The following is a 13296-nucleotide window of genomic DNA, read 5'->3' on the forward strand; positions in this document are numbered from 1 at the left end:
GGAGAGATTTGACATTGACAAGTTACCATTAAAACTGGAATAATTACCCCCTGGTTTTCTTTTTAAGAATCCTTTGCACAGTGTTAAAAGTATCTTGAGTTCAGTGACATGGTTTAGTGGTGGTCTTGACAGTTCTGGGGTAATGGCTGTACTTGGTGATTTTAGAGGTGTTTCCCAACCTAGCTGATTCTACGATTTCCCTCTGGTAAGGTTCGCTAACAGACATTAGCTGTGAGTTTCATTATTTAAGACACCAGTTGCTAAGTGTCTACATCAGACAATGTGATGAGTTGAGTGGAGCAGATACCTCTGTACCATATCCAGCTGCCCAGCAAAAACCTTTTGGGTGAGGAAGACTTAGCCTGGTGTAATTTTCCAGCCAACTACATACATGTAACCCTTTGTGTCTTAACTATTTCTTAAACAGTGAGAAGTTAATTGTATGCAGGTCAACATAATAACTACAACCGTTAAATTACATATATGAAAATCTTTATTTGAAAATACAAACATGATTTTTAAACATTGCAACAGATCTACACTGCAACCAAAAAATAACTTACATCTTTTTGTACATTTTTCTTCTTTTTTTCCCCAACAAAATCTGTTTAACAGTAAGAGTGAGGCAACAATTTCAAGCTGCTGTGACACTGATGAATATCCATGGAATGTGTCAATAGCAAACAACTGAAAGGGGGGGACAGACAAAAGCGCTGAATGCCCACAACAAATTAGTGCACATCACTGATCAAGTAACATTTATACAAAGGATTTTAAAAAAATTGGTTCCTTTCTCCATGAATGAACACACTCATTTTAGATCAAGTATGAAACAGACTTCATCATTAAATAATCCTTTCGTAATGAACATCAATGAAAAGACTGAAGTTTAAAAGGGCAAGCAGAATTAGAGTTGGGGTAAACAAGGACCACACAGAGAAGAGAAGCAACTTGTGTCTTAGGCATTTGCTTTCCTTGTCGTGCACCAAGATGCTCAGCTTGCCAGGTCAGACTCTGCTTGTAAGTGGGAGCCGAGTTGCATGCTCACAGTCCTGCCTCCTCCTTGCCCCGGGGCCACCTGCAGTGCAGGCCTGGTGGCAATGGTCTCCTCACATCCCACACCAGGACAGGAGCAGGATGGAGATGGTCAGTGCACCACACATCAACTTTGAGAGTTAGAGAGTTCTCTTAAAAACAGTAGACTACTTGTCTCTAAAGTCAAATATTGTTATTCTTTCCAAAAGGAATTACACAACATCTGTAAATAAATATTTTAAATCTATTTTACAAACTATAAGCTATTGAATAAATAAAAAAATCATCATTCCATACAAATGCACTTCTTTTATTTAAAAGGTAGTGACTAAATATTTTTAGCACAAAACTAAGCTGACTCCCTGGCAACAAACCCCACTGAACATACAGGCATGTAGCAGACCTGCTGCAGACTGTCCCTTCTCTTCTGCATGTGCTGACCATGAGTAACTGCTACTCAAAGTCCTCTTCATAGTCGTAGTCATCCAAATCTACATCAGCCAGATGGGAAGGCATGTCAAAAAACGGTCTTTTTTCCATTTGGTACTTGAGGACACTGGCCTTCTGGTGGTCTGCAGGATTGAGTCCTGCTTCATACCTGGGAGCAGGCAAAGAGAAAATGAAGGAGTCTGCCTGTGTCAGGAACCAACTAAAAGAACAGTGGCAAGGCACTTGCAGGAAGAAGATGAAAAATTCACACTGGATTGTGAAGCAGTCACTTCAGCTCAGGCAGGCATTGCAACCCTTCCATGCAGGAAGGGATTTTAAGGGAGTTTTGGTACAACACAGAAACTTAAAATGCTCGTAATAAGTTTTGCTCCAAAGCCCCATCCAGCCTGGCCTTGAACGAATCCCCCGTATGGTTGTGTGCGTGATACTTGAAATGCTTTGACCCATTACAAAGTAGTAGTTAATGGAGACAACAGGCATTACCATCTATGCCCCAAAGAAACAAAGCAGCAGAACTTAAGGAACACTGGGATAACAGCTTTTGTCATCTGTGCAGAAAGTCAACAGTTAAGCTATGGCTTACACATCGAACCCAACAAGGGATGCAGAAAGTAACTAAATAAAAAGCATGGTTTTGGAGGCTGTGCTTCCACAGGGCACAGCGTTCCTCTTAATTGTCAGTTTTTTCCCTATAAAATCTGTGACAAATCTGCTAATGCCAGAAGCAGAGACAACCTACAGGTGGAGAGCCACTTGAGCTGACAAACACCAGGCTCATATAAATGAGAACTGGATGTTTCACACTGTATGTTTTATCATCCATACCCCAGCATACTCCCTACATTACCCTTACGCTAACACACTGGTTTTCCTTACAGAGTGCATTTACACAATGAAGGTGTACTTTATCAAGTTTTAGGGTTATTAGAATTCTGCTTTAATACCTTTGATGTATTCTCTGTATTACTGAAGCTGTGCCCACACCAGGGGAAGAACAAACTTCATGGAAGTACCTGAAAACTAAGTGTTCCAGTCCTCTTAGAAGCCTACTGAAAACTGAATATTGAAGGTAAATTTTAACTTTTTTTATAAAGTTTAACTTGAGAAGCACTTTGTATGTTAGTTTCAATTTTGTCCACTTTCTGTGTAAAGCCACAGAACCACAGTTTCTCATACACCTTGCATACATTCTTAATGCAAATGTAATGACCTGACCCTAAGAATACTGACTGTAAACTGTGCAGCTTTTATCTTCACCAAGAGCAGACATCTTGGGGTGCCTGGGGTGTGAGAAATACCTAAACACAAAATAATTCAGTCTAAACAATAACCACATAAAAGTGAAATAATTGATTATCACAGACTTAGCTCAGAGAAACAGCTGCAGGCAACAAGTTCATGACTCAATCTGAGTAAAAGCACCTTGAGGCTCTTTATATCCCATCCACACTTGTGAGTGAAATTGTGCCTAAACATTATCTTAGACCTTTACAAAACTACACTTGCCAACAACAGCCCAGCAATTTCAAACCCTTAATCAGAGCTGCAGAGTAACCTCACTTCCTGACATGCAGGTCCCTTACTACTTATGTTCAAAGGGTATTTTGCCTCCAGTGAATTTCAGTTGCCAGTGATACTGCATGCAGTCTCAGGACTGAATGCCAGAGGAACAGCTGAAATCCTTCCTTGGCAATCTAAGCTAAGGATTAGCTTTTGCAGAGCACAGAGCATACATCCAACCCCTCAACATATCTTAACTGACAGAAGAACTAGTTCTCAGGGTGTTCCACAGCAAAGCTGTAAGAGACTTTAAGAGCTGCAAGACAGAATTAAAGCATCTTAATGGAATCCAGGAAACCTGCATTTAACTATCAACTCTTGGGTGAACCTGAGACCTATTTAGTCAAAAAGTCATTCAAATTTCACAACTTTGTTTCTGAAAATTGGCAAAATGGGCTCACCACTCAAATTCTAGACAATTGCAACAGCAGCAGTGTTTTACACGAGGAAGGTGGAGATGCATGACAGTTGTTTGATAAACAGACCAACAGAAGAGGGAGAAAAGCCTAAAACTCTCAAGTAAATATTTGAGTTACAGGAAAGGTTCTTCCTCCCTCACTGAGCACAGAGCTGAACATGACAAACAGCAACATTTTACAAAAATAGCATCAAGGACAATAGTGATGGTTAGGCTCTACATTAGCAGAGAGGATTCCCACCAACCCTCCTGCTACATTCTTACCCATCATTCCACTGGTCACTTGCTGCCTCTTCTGCTACCAAGATATCATACTCTTCAGCAGCATACTTCTCCCAGTCAGAGACCTCTTGGCTTTCCCCTTCACCATCCTAAACAAGCACATCACAAGTTATACAAAAACTCATTCATTGTTAAGCATGTAGCTAAGGACTTTTAAAGCTTCATACTCACCCGCAACATGGAAAACTGATCCTTCTGTTCATGGTCAAGGTATTTTTCGATGTTGAAAAAAGTGTCAAAAAACACGTTTGTCAACTTGCATCGCTTTAAGTCATGTAGAGTAATTTTTCCTGTAAAGATTATGAGAAAAGATATTAAGAGCTGAAATTATCCTTTCTCAAAAAGTGGAGGAATGTTATTCAAAAGTTAAGTTGTCATTATGCTCAAGAGCATTTGTCACTGATGCTAAATGCAATGGGATTGAAGGGAACAGATGACACATCTAGAGATGTGTCCTTCAAAGTGGACAAAGCTTTTAAATATTTCAGATTAGTTACTTGCTTTAGCTTTATCCTACTGTCTTCAGTATGTTGGAGTGAGATGCAGTCTACCTTGCCTAGCTACTAAAAATCATTTAAGATAGTTGCCTAAGCTTCTGCAAGATAAAGAAGTCTCCATGAGCTTGCTATTTCTTCCCAGGAAGTGCCTGGGTAGCACTTGGATAGTGCCAGAGGAATATCCTCTGGCAATGGTCCTTTCTATTCCCTGACTTGAAAAGAAAAATGTATGACAGATGACAGCATGTGACTATGCTTCATACAGATGAGTTTTTCATAGAGCCTAGTTTGTCACATTTGTCCAGCCTGATCAATATTTACTGTTTGAGAGGAAAGCTAAATGCTCAGATGTGTTTGGTTTGTTTGGTGGTTGTTTTTGAAGTGCTACTTTAAAGACTCAAATCAATGGATGTGTTAGTGTTAGAAGTATTTGTCAGGTGTCTCAGAAACATTATTTCAAAGCTGAATGTTAAGCTTCAGCAGAAAGACCGAAAAATACCAGATATACAGGGGAAAGACAGGTGACTATCCTTAAAACTCCCCTTTATTGATTCACCCGAAATATGGCCAATCTTCCGTTGTCAGTCAAAGAGTGACTAGTAGCAGATATTATGGAAGAGTTCAATGAACACCAGACTTAGAACAGTATTTCCTCAGCAGACTATCCCAGCCTCTAATAAAGTATAACTCAAGGACAAGGGAGGGAAGCAAAAGCTGAATCCCACTTGGAAATGGTTGCCACGCTTACATCTGCTGCCATGTGAAGTGCCTTAATGTATTCTGTGTAGCTTACAGCTGATGCTCCAGAACGACACAAATCCCTCATGGCACCTGTGTTGTATCTGTCAGAACCACACAGATGTCTGATGTGTTGGGCCATCTCAAGTGGCAGCAACTCTCCACAACCAAGCAAATGGTTTGAATCCTAGTTATATAAGCTCCCAATTTAAGTTAGACACCTATATTTGGTTTGCTGATTTGTGCTCCAGTTTCCATTTACTGCAATGGGAGCTCAAGCATCTAACACTTGTGTTGATGCCTACTAATGTAGATGCCTGCTCTTGTCTCTCAAAGACCAGCGAAGAAAAAAAAAACAACAAAACCAATACCCCCCCCCCCAAAAAAAAAACCCAAAACCAAAAAAAAGACTGAAATGGAGATAATTCAGGTCTCCAAAAATTAAAGAATTTGCTTTTGGGTACACAGAGCATCCTGCAGCAAAGTGTATCACAGTTTAGCCATAACTGTATGAAAGTACCTTCTTTTGTTTCAAACCTCTTGAATGAAATGTCGTTTTATGCTGCTAGCTTTTGTTTTGGGAAAACAACTGACGTTTGTCTCCTAATCCACCTTTTAAACATCACTCAGTTTTTATAAAAAAAAAATCAAAAATAAATCAAAACCACCAACAAAAAAACCAACATCAACCCTTCACAATTGGTTTTCATTCTTGTTGCCCTAAATAACTCATCTTGGCTGTGTTTCACAGCCTCCTTTTATCATCTTCATGATATAGGAGAGACACATCTATCTTGTCCCATTTGATGTGCAGAACAGAAACACTACTGAAAATGCCTGCCTTTTAGAAGCATAATGTACAAGACTGGGAGGGAACCCCTGAGTTCAGGAGGCAACCCTGTAACGCAGATGTGTTCCTCAGAGCTTGCTTCATTTCACCTTAAGTGCTTCCCACTCCATAACCATTATACAATGTTGGTCTAAGACTTCATTCCATCACTATCCAGGATTAAGCTTCCAGCCAAAATATACTTAATACTCCTTTTTTTCATGTATAGGTTTTATAACCTATAAAAAGTTTTAGAAAAGTGTTTTCACCTACCAACTCCATTTAACTTGGTTTAAATAAGAATACAAAACTTTATGTTCTAGTTTTGAGCTCTCTCAATTCCCTTAGAATGCAAACACCCCCCACCCCATGTCTCAATAAGACAACTGCCTTTTCAAAATAAAGTTTCATGTAATTTAAATATTCTTAATACTAGAAAGGTGGGCAATAAGCAAGACCATTATTATTTGATTTTCTAACTATAACTGCACAGACAGTAAACAGAACCACCCTACTCAACACTCAGCCAAGGTAACACGACATTCAAGTAGAAAAACTTCAATGCTTCATCTCCAAGTATCTAAATGTGGAACACTAGCAGAACATCACATTTGCTAAATAAAAGCATTAAAGAAGATGGCCAATAATTTTCTTTTACAATGAAAACCAGCAGATGTTAGTTTATGCATTAGAGGTTGCTACTCCTATCAAATACTTAGAGCAATTAGGCAAGCTCTAAATTTATTGTAATGCAGAGTTTCTACAAGGATTCCAAGTTCTTTTACACACTGAATTTCACATTAGAAAGTACAGCCATAATAAGAGCTATTAATGCCAACTGTGGTCAAGTGTTGAGATAATAAGTTTAGATACAAATCCCTGAAGACTAATCCATCATGGCTACAACCTGAGACATATCAGGAACAGTACAGAGAGAGAGGCCATGAACATGCAGCACTCTTCCAACACCACAGCAATGTGTTTAGCAAGACATGCAAAAATATTTTTAGTAATGAGCAGCTCAGAAGGGCAAATATGAAGTGAGCATCATGCCATGTCTCTACAGAGACAGAAAAAACCCTGTTCCCTCTGAAGAAATCTCAATTAAATGAGTACTGGAACTAGTAACAGGCAAACGAATGGAACAGTCAAGAGTTGCTCTTCAGAGCATCACCTCATCCACATTATGACAAGATTTCATTTAAGACCAAACATGGCTACAAGTCCAAAATAAAAGCCTAGAAGAAATTTTAAAGCAGCATATTAGATTTTAGTATGAAAATGAATGCTTGCCTACTGTTGGAAGACCAGTTGATCAATAAGCTCTAACAGACTTTAGGGAAAAGGCAACCTAGAGGAGTATTCTTTGTACGACCAACTGAGTTTTCTTAAGGGTGCACTAAACCCTAATCCAGAGAAACAGAAGTTACAGTTGGAAAAGGATTTTATTACCTTCATACTGTGGCTTCACGAGATCCAGCATCTGGCACAAGCAGTCTTCAAATGGCAGAGGTTCTATGGCCATGTTATCTAATTTTTCGCACTGTTCTTCATAAAAATACTCTAATTCATACATAGACAAAGCACCATCCCCATCAAGATCCATGCAGCGAAACCAGTATTCAATGCTGAAATTCAGTAATAGCAAAGAACTGTTTACACAAACTTATTACAAAATTTCATTAGTTACAAATTTATGTTGCCTGTTTCAAAGGCTATGCTACTCACAGATGCAAAACTAGAAATAAGACCACGTTCCATAATGCCACATAAAGTTATTAAACACCATCTACTGTGGTAAGAGATACTGGTATTTCCCATGACATATATTTTTGCATGGGAAAACACGCTTGTTAACTGAGTAGGAGGAGAGGACTAAAATGTGGTTTTACATAGAAAGTCCAGGGGGACACTGGGGGTCTTCCAGTCCAACCTCTTGGCTCAAGCAAGGTCACCCAAAGCACATGGTGTTTTTATAGTTTAGCTTCTTCCATTAGATTTCTAGCTGAGCATTAGTGGTCCCTATTTAAGGTCTGGAAAACCATTCAATAAAGTCAGTCTTTATTTCTGTTAAAATACAAATTCAGTCTTACCTAGTTGGTGTCTTCTTGTCCTCTTCAGATATTAAAAACCAGACAAAGTCAGCGTAGCTAATTTTCCCATCTTTTTGGGCTTTTCTACCTCTTGAAAGCCAGTGAGGAAAAAAGGAGAGAAAATTTATTTTAAAACACCTAGTTTTTACTGACCAAAATCTATGATTATTTTCCTTGGTTCTATTAACAGTTTATTTACTCCTAAATGATGCACTCTTTGTAAGGTGACTTGTCACAGACATTCAGGATAAGAGCTTGTGTGCTGTGTTCTGTTTCTACTAGTAAGGGTAAAGAAGGGAGCAGGTGGAATAGGAAGGCAGCATGTTTCCAGAAGGACTTAGAACTTTCCTTCCTGGGCAGGAATACCACTGCTTAGTTGTTCATAGAAGAGAAATCTAAATAGCAGAAGTTTTTAACAGAAGAGACATTTAGGAAGTGTTCATGGCAAGAATGTAATTGTCTCTTTCTACTTCCACACCACAGAGCACAGCACCCAACTAAGTTCTGACGACACGTGGCTAACCTGTTTAGTAAAACGTTAGGTTGGCAATTGATAAATATATTTCATTCCTAAAAACAATTTTATTTCCTCATGATGTCTAGAAAAATATGGTGCATGTTTGTCTTCCCCCCATCCCCCAAAAAAAGGAGTAAGTTCTAGACATATACCTGCCAAGTGTCATTTCCTTCATTTGTGCTTTATTTTTCAGTTGCTTTCTATCTGTGAATGTTGTGTTAGCAAAATTTTTCAAAAATGACTAAACATGTCATAAATACACAAGAGGAAGTCAATCCAAGTGGGAAAAAATGAAGAATGACTGTCAGAAATGGAGGCCATTTTTGAAACTTTATTTGCTTATTTGATGCAGTAAGCATTTCAAGTAGTACTGAAAAGCTCAGTTCCATTTGAAAATTTCACAGATTTGAAGGATGGAAAAGCAACAATGCCTACATCTCCTCCCTTCCTCATTCCCATCCCTGCTAAACTGTACAACATCCAATGGCAATGTTCATATGGATAATGAAAGGAGAATAAAGAACTTGGACTATGCCAAAGGTTTCAAGAGCACTCCAGTACTACCACAGTGCTAAATCTTGAAAAATCACAGTTCCATTTCAAGGGAAAGGTATTCTTTTTCTGGGAATGTCACACTATTTAACAAGCAAACATTAAATTGGATTTAAATCAGCATACAAAATAAATACCTTGTTACTGCTCCTGAGAAGATCCGCTCTATCATCCTATTTGAAATTGCTGTGAAAAAAGGTTTAAAATCATGTCAGTTATATACAAGTCATTTTTGCTTTGTGTTGTCTAGTTGAAAAGGTTATTGGAATCCTCTTAGACACATCTGTGAGAAAGATCAAGTGTAGTGCTCATTAATCCCTTTAAGTCCTCTTGGAGAGGATCCCTCAATACAAAATCTCCGAAGCAAAGACAGAACCAATCAGTTTTGATCCAGACTTGATACAGAAATAGTAGTGTAATAAAAGTGACAAAATTGGCTGATTAATATGACAGCATTTACCGGTTCTTTGACAAGTCAGTCATGTTTTCCAGTGCCATTACATTTATATGACCTTGGCAAAGAGCCACAATAGAACTGGCACATTCATACATAATGAGCATACCTAACCGATTCTCACATGGGTCTATTTCTGACATGGTTCTGATCCATGCTTCTATTTTGAAACCATTTCAGGGATTTCAGAGACATGTCTTAACTGAGCACTACCTCTATAAAGGATATTCAATTTATCCTGAAGAATTTGTGGATGGTACTCAAAGCCGCACTCTCACAGAAAGAGAATTACTTATTATTCCAACTTTGAAATATTTGTTTAGCATTGTAGAAATACTGAAAATTGAAGCAGGTCGTTAACCGTTCAAATAGTTCATCTGCTTTATGTACTACTGGTAAGGCTATCACTGTATTATTCCAGTAAGGATGCTAGTCCCCACTTAGCATTTATCCCCAGAACTGTAGGACAGCCAATTTTTCAGACGTAAGTGCTGCTCCTTCTTCCTATCTACTTTTGAAACACTGAAGTTGCTCAGCCTTAACAACAGTTACATACTTGAATATTTTCTTACTCCATATAAGCGTTTCATCTAGCCTAATTTTAGATCAGTGACAGTACAAAAGGAAGGAATTGATAAAACCAGATTATCTACCGTTGACATGCCAAAAAAATCCCACACTTGAAGTTTAAAACTAAAGTTGGGTTATCATATCCATTATATGCTCTTATTTAGTCTAGTTCGCATTAAGCAGCAGCTGTCAAGCTTTAACAAGTATTCCATGGTTTAAAGGATGCAAAACTAAATCACAAGTAGCACTGCATCAGTTCAGCTTCCCTTCTATAGCGTACTCAGTAGAGCAATCACTCAAATGAAAGAAGTTTTCTTTCTTCAGTGTCCTAAAGTGTAGTCAGACTTCAGTGGGCAAGGTTCAGGAGCAGTCAGATTTTTTGTTATTCTTTTTAATGTGGGATAACAGACCAGAAAAATTTTGTGTTTAAGTATTCCAGTTGTGAAGGGTACACTTTTAAGATAATAATGGACACAAAGCTTTAAAAAAACCCACCAACCAACCAAAAAAATCCCAACAGTTCCATGCAAGGTACAAGTATGCAAGACTATGAAATCACAGTCATTGGATAGGGAGAATGAAGAAAATGTGAAGCTGCTAAATAGTATTAAACCAAGATGTACTGCAACTGAGTTGGCAAAACTTTAAAATAAGCAGAATAACTGAATGTATTTGCCTTTTTCTACTCTTTTCATTCCTTGTCATAAGAGCCACATTCTTGAATACTGGTAAAATGGATTGTTTCCAAGGTAACCCCAAACTGCCAAATACAGCTATTAATAATATATCGACAATGATTTTTTTCTCTACTTCTTCGCCAAGATTAGAATTCAAATTCAGAATTTTCCTCAGATTTAGTACTGTAAGACACAGAGCAGTGTCATAGATTACTTGTTCTGCTTTATTTCACTGAGTCAGCAGGATCAGCTATACTGGACTCACGAACATCAGCTTTGGCAGTTAACCACTTCCTCAGCTGAAAGTTTACAGGTTATTTAATACATATAAACAAAGGTGCTTCATTTGTCATACCATGATCATTATGTCGAGCTAAATCCTTCCGATCGATATAGAGGTCATGGTCTGTATCCAGCTCCCAAAATTTGCAATAGATAACATAAAAATGTTCATATGAGAAGTAATCTGTCAGCTGGTTAATATCAGCTTCCTCTTCCAATAATGCCACATTCTATTATCAGAAGGATAAACAGAACACATTAAAAAAAAATTGTAAGACATTTGTTGAATGATCCAAGTTCTCATAACCAAGTTAATATCTAATGCTATTTCAATGGAGCATTTTTTATCTTAAGAGACAGTGCACACCATGCATCATGGCAGCAAAGATTGAACACAAGGTAGAAAACTAACACAGCCACAAAAGAACGAGAAGGTCAGCCAGACTAAACACATACATACAGCTCTAGATAAAAGATGACATTTAGACATATTACAGTGTATGAGAACTAATACAATTAAGCCTTCACTAGCTTTTGGAAAAGAAATAAATGCTACTTATGTTACTCCCTTATGCATTTAGTTAATGTAGTTTTTAAACTTGTAGAAACATCTGTCTTGCAAAACTTTAGATATTATGTACCTGCAAAAAGTTGCTTTTCCTGAGCTCATTACAAGTTATTTTCCCAGACCAGGACCTATTCACTGTATAAAATATTCTCTGTATAACCTGTAAGAAACAGAAAATGGAAAGATGGTAACTAAACACCCTCCCAAAGATCAGTCTTAGCTCAGCTGTATTACAGGAACCTACTACCCCCTACTTTTATTCTTCTCATTACTTAGCACGTTGATGCTTCTCTTATACATTGTATTACCAAACCATTTCTAAATCTTTTATCTAAATTCATCTTGATTAAGTCTTATTTCTATGCTGCAGTACCCATATCTCACACAGTCAAGTTGCAGAATAATTGCACACTACTTAGAATATGTTTATTAGCAATTTCACTAGCTCCCAGTCTTTGAGATCTACAGGGTATCATCTAGTAAACATATTTATGTATCTCATTACTTCAGATTTAAGTACCTATATTACTATAGGAGTATTTTACTTCATAAATGAAGTTACAGAAATAGAACAGGGACTGTTTAAGGATCAGAATACAGGGGGATGTTGCTATTTCTGAAGCCTGCAAAGAAATCAACATGTGACAGAAATACTTCCTGCAGGTGCAGAAAGAATATGTTCCCCCCCCCCATTTAATTTTACTCTAAAGTTACTTTAAAAAGGAACTTTAAAGTAAAACACTGTCAATGGCATTAAAAGAAGAAAATAAATATTTTCTAACTGAAAAACAAGTCTATGTGAGAAGGATGACTAGCTCTTGTGCCATGACTGATACTGGAACCAGAAACAAATGCATTCAGTTGAGTATCCAACACTTTCGCTTAAATCAGTTTTACATGTATGTTATTTTGGTAAACTCATGTATCCAGCACAATTTGTTTAGTTTAGGTGTACAAACTAAAGACTTTAAAATATGCCTTTTTTTCTGTTTCTTAATTGTATTCAGGATTCACCTCAATTAGTTTGACCTAAGTCAACCAGGGATATATTTCAAGTCAGTCATCTGCCAATAACACAAGCAGACAAAATCTAAACATATTATGAACTATAACTGCTTAATTGGAGATTGATTATACCTGTGAATTAGCAAGACTAAATATTGCATACATAGTGTTTCATTTTACTAGCTAAAACCCCCATCTCTTTGGGAGCCCTCTTCCCCCAAATAAATAATGAAGTCTTTAGCTGAGAAGAGGTTTTAAGTTTTTATCACTTCAGAATTTAATTGCAGTAAATCAATAGTTTAAGCAAACCAATCATTTCTAAATTACAAATACAAGAGTAATTTATTCATAAAGTTTTAAAATAAAGCTTAAACTGTAGCATGCAGCAAGCTCTAGGGCTCTTTGAGCAAGAACAGCTGGCTCAATAAACGCAGAAAGGAGAAGAGGCTAGCCTACTTCTGAAACTTAATTAGTTTAATTCTAATCGTGAGTTTAGGGAAGGCCCATTTTTGGCTTTCACTACAAAGCAATTTTTTTCTAAAAAGGTTTTGCCTTAGCTTTGCAACTTAATCCATCTGCATATCATTATCTCATCTGTTATACATTTCACTGGGCTAAAAATAAAAACAAAATTGAATGTTTGCTAAAGACAACTGGGAACAGACTTAAATGTTTTTCTACAGTGAACAGAAGCAGAGTATAACCAATTATCAGAGAATTGCCCTCCTTACTATGCTGCACAGTGGTTTGTAAGAAAGAAGAGGAAACG

General features: G+C 37.5%; 1 protein-coding gene across 2 annotated transcripts in view; it reads right to left on the bottom strand.

Annotated features, from left to right (window-relative positions):
- Window positions 1-475: 475 nt before the first annotated feature.
- Window positions 476-13296, bottom strand: part of PPP2R3B (protein phosphatase 2 regulatory subunit B''beta) — a 46651-nt gene continuing 33830 nt past the window's right edge. For both annotated transcript variants that reach the window (XM_062628651.1, XM_062628652.1), the window contains exons 6-13: window positions 11596-11682; window positions 11028-11184; window positions 9109-9157; window positions 7903-7992; window positions 7262-7437; window positions 3917-4035; window positions 3728-3834; window positions 476-1633 (exon numbers count right to left, since the gene is read on the bottom strand). In XM_062628651.1, the coding sequence (XP_062484635.1) occupies window positions 1489-1633; window positions 3728-3834; window positions 3917-4035; window positions 7262-7437; window positions 7903-7992; window positions 9109-9157; window positions 11028-11184; window positions 11596-11682 (930 nt within the window). In that variant the 3' untranslated portion in view covers window positions 476-1488. The remainder of the gene's footprint in view (window positions 1634-3727; window positions 3835-3916; window positions 4036-7261; window positions 7438-7902; window positions 7993-9108; window positions 9158-11027; window positions 11185-11595; window positions 11683-13296) is intronic.

The sequence above is a fragment of the Pezoporus occidentalis genome, unplaced genomic scaffold (assembly GCF_034315485.1).
Source record: "Pezoporus occidentalis ecotype Australia unplaced genomic scaffold, CSIRO_AGI_Poc_V1 ctg32, whole genome shotgun sequence".
In the NCBI taxonomy this organism is placed as follows: Eukaryota; Metazoa; Chordata; class Aves; order Psittaciformes; family Psittacidae; genus Pezoporus; species Pezoporus occidentalis.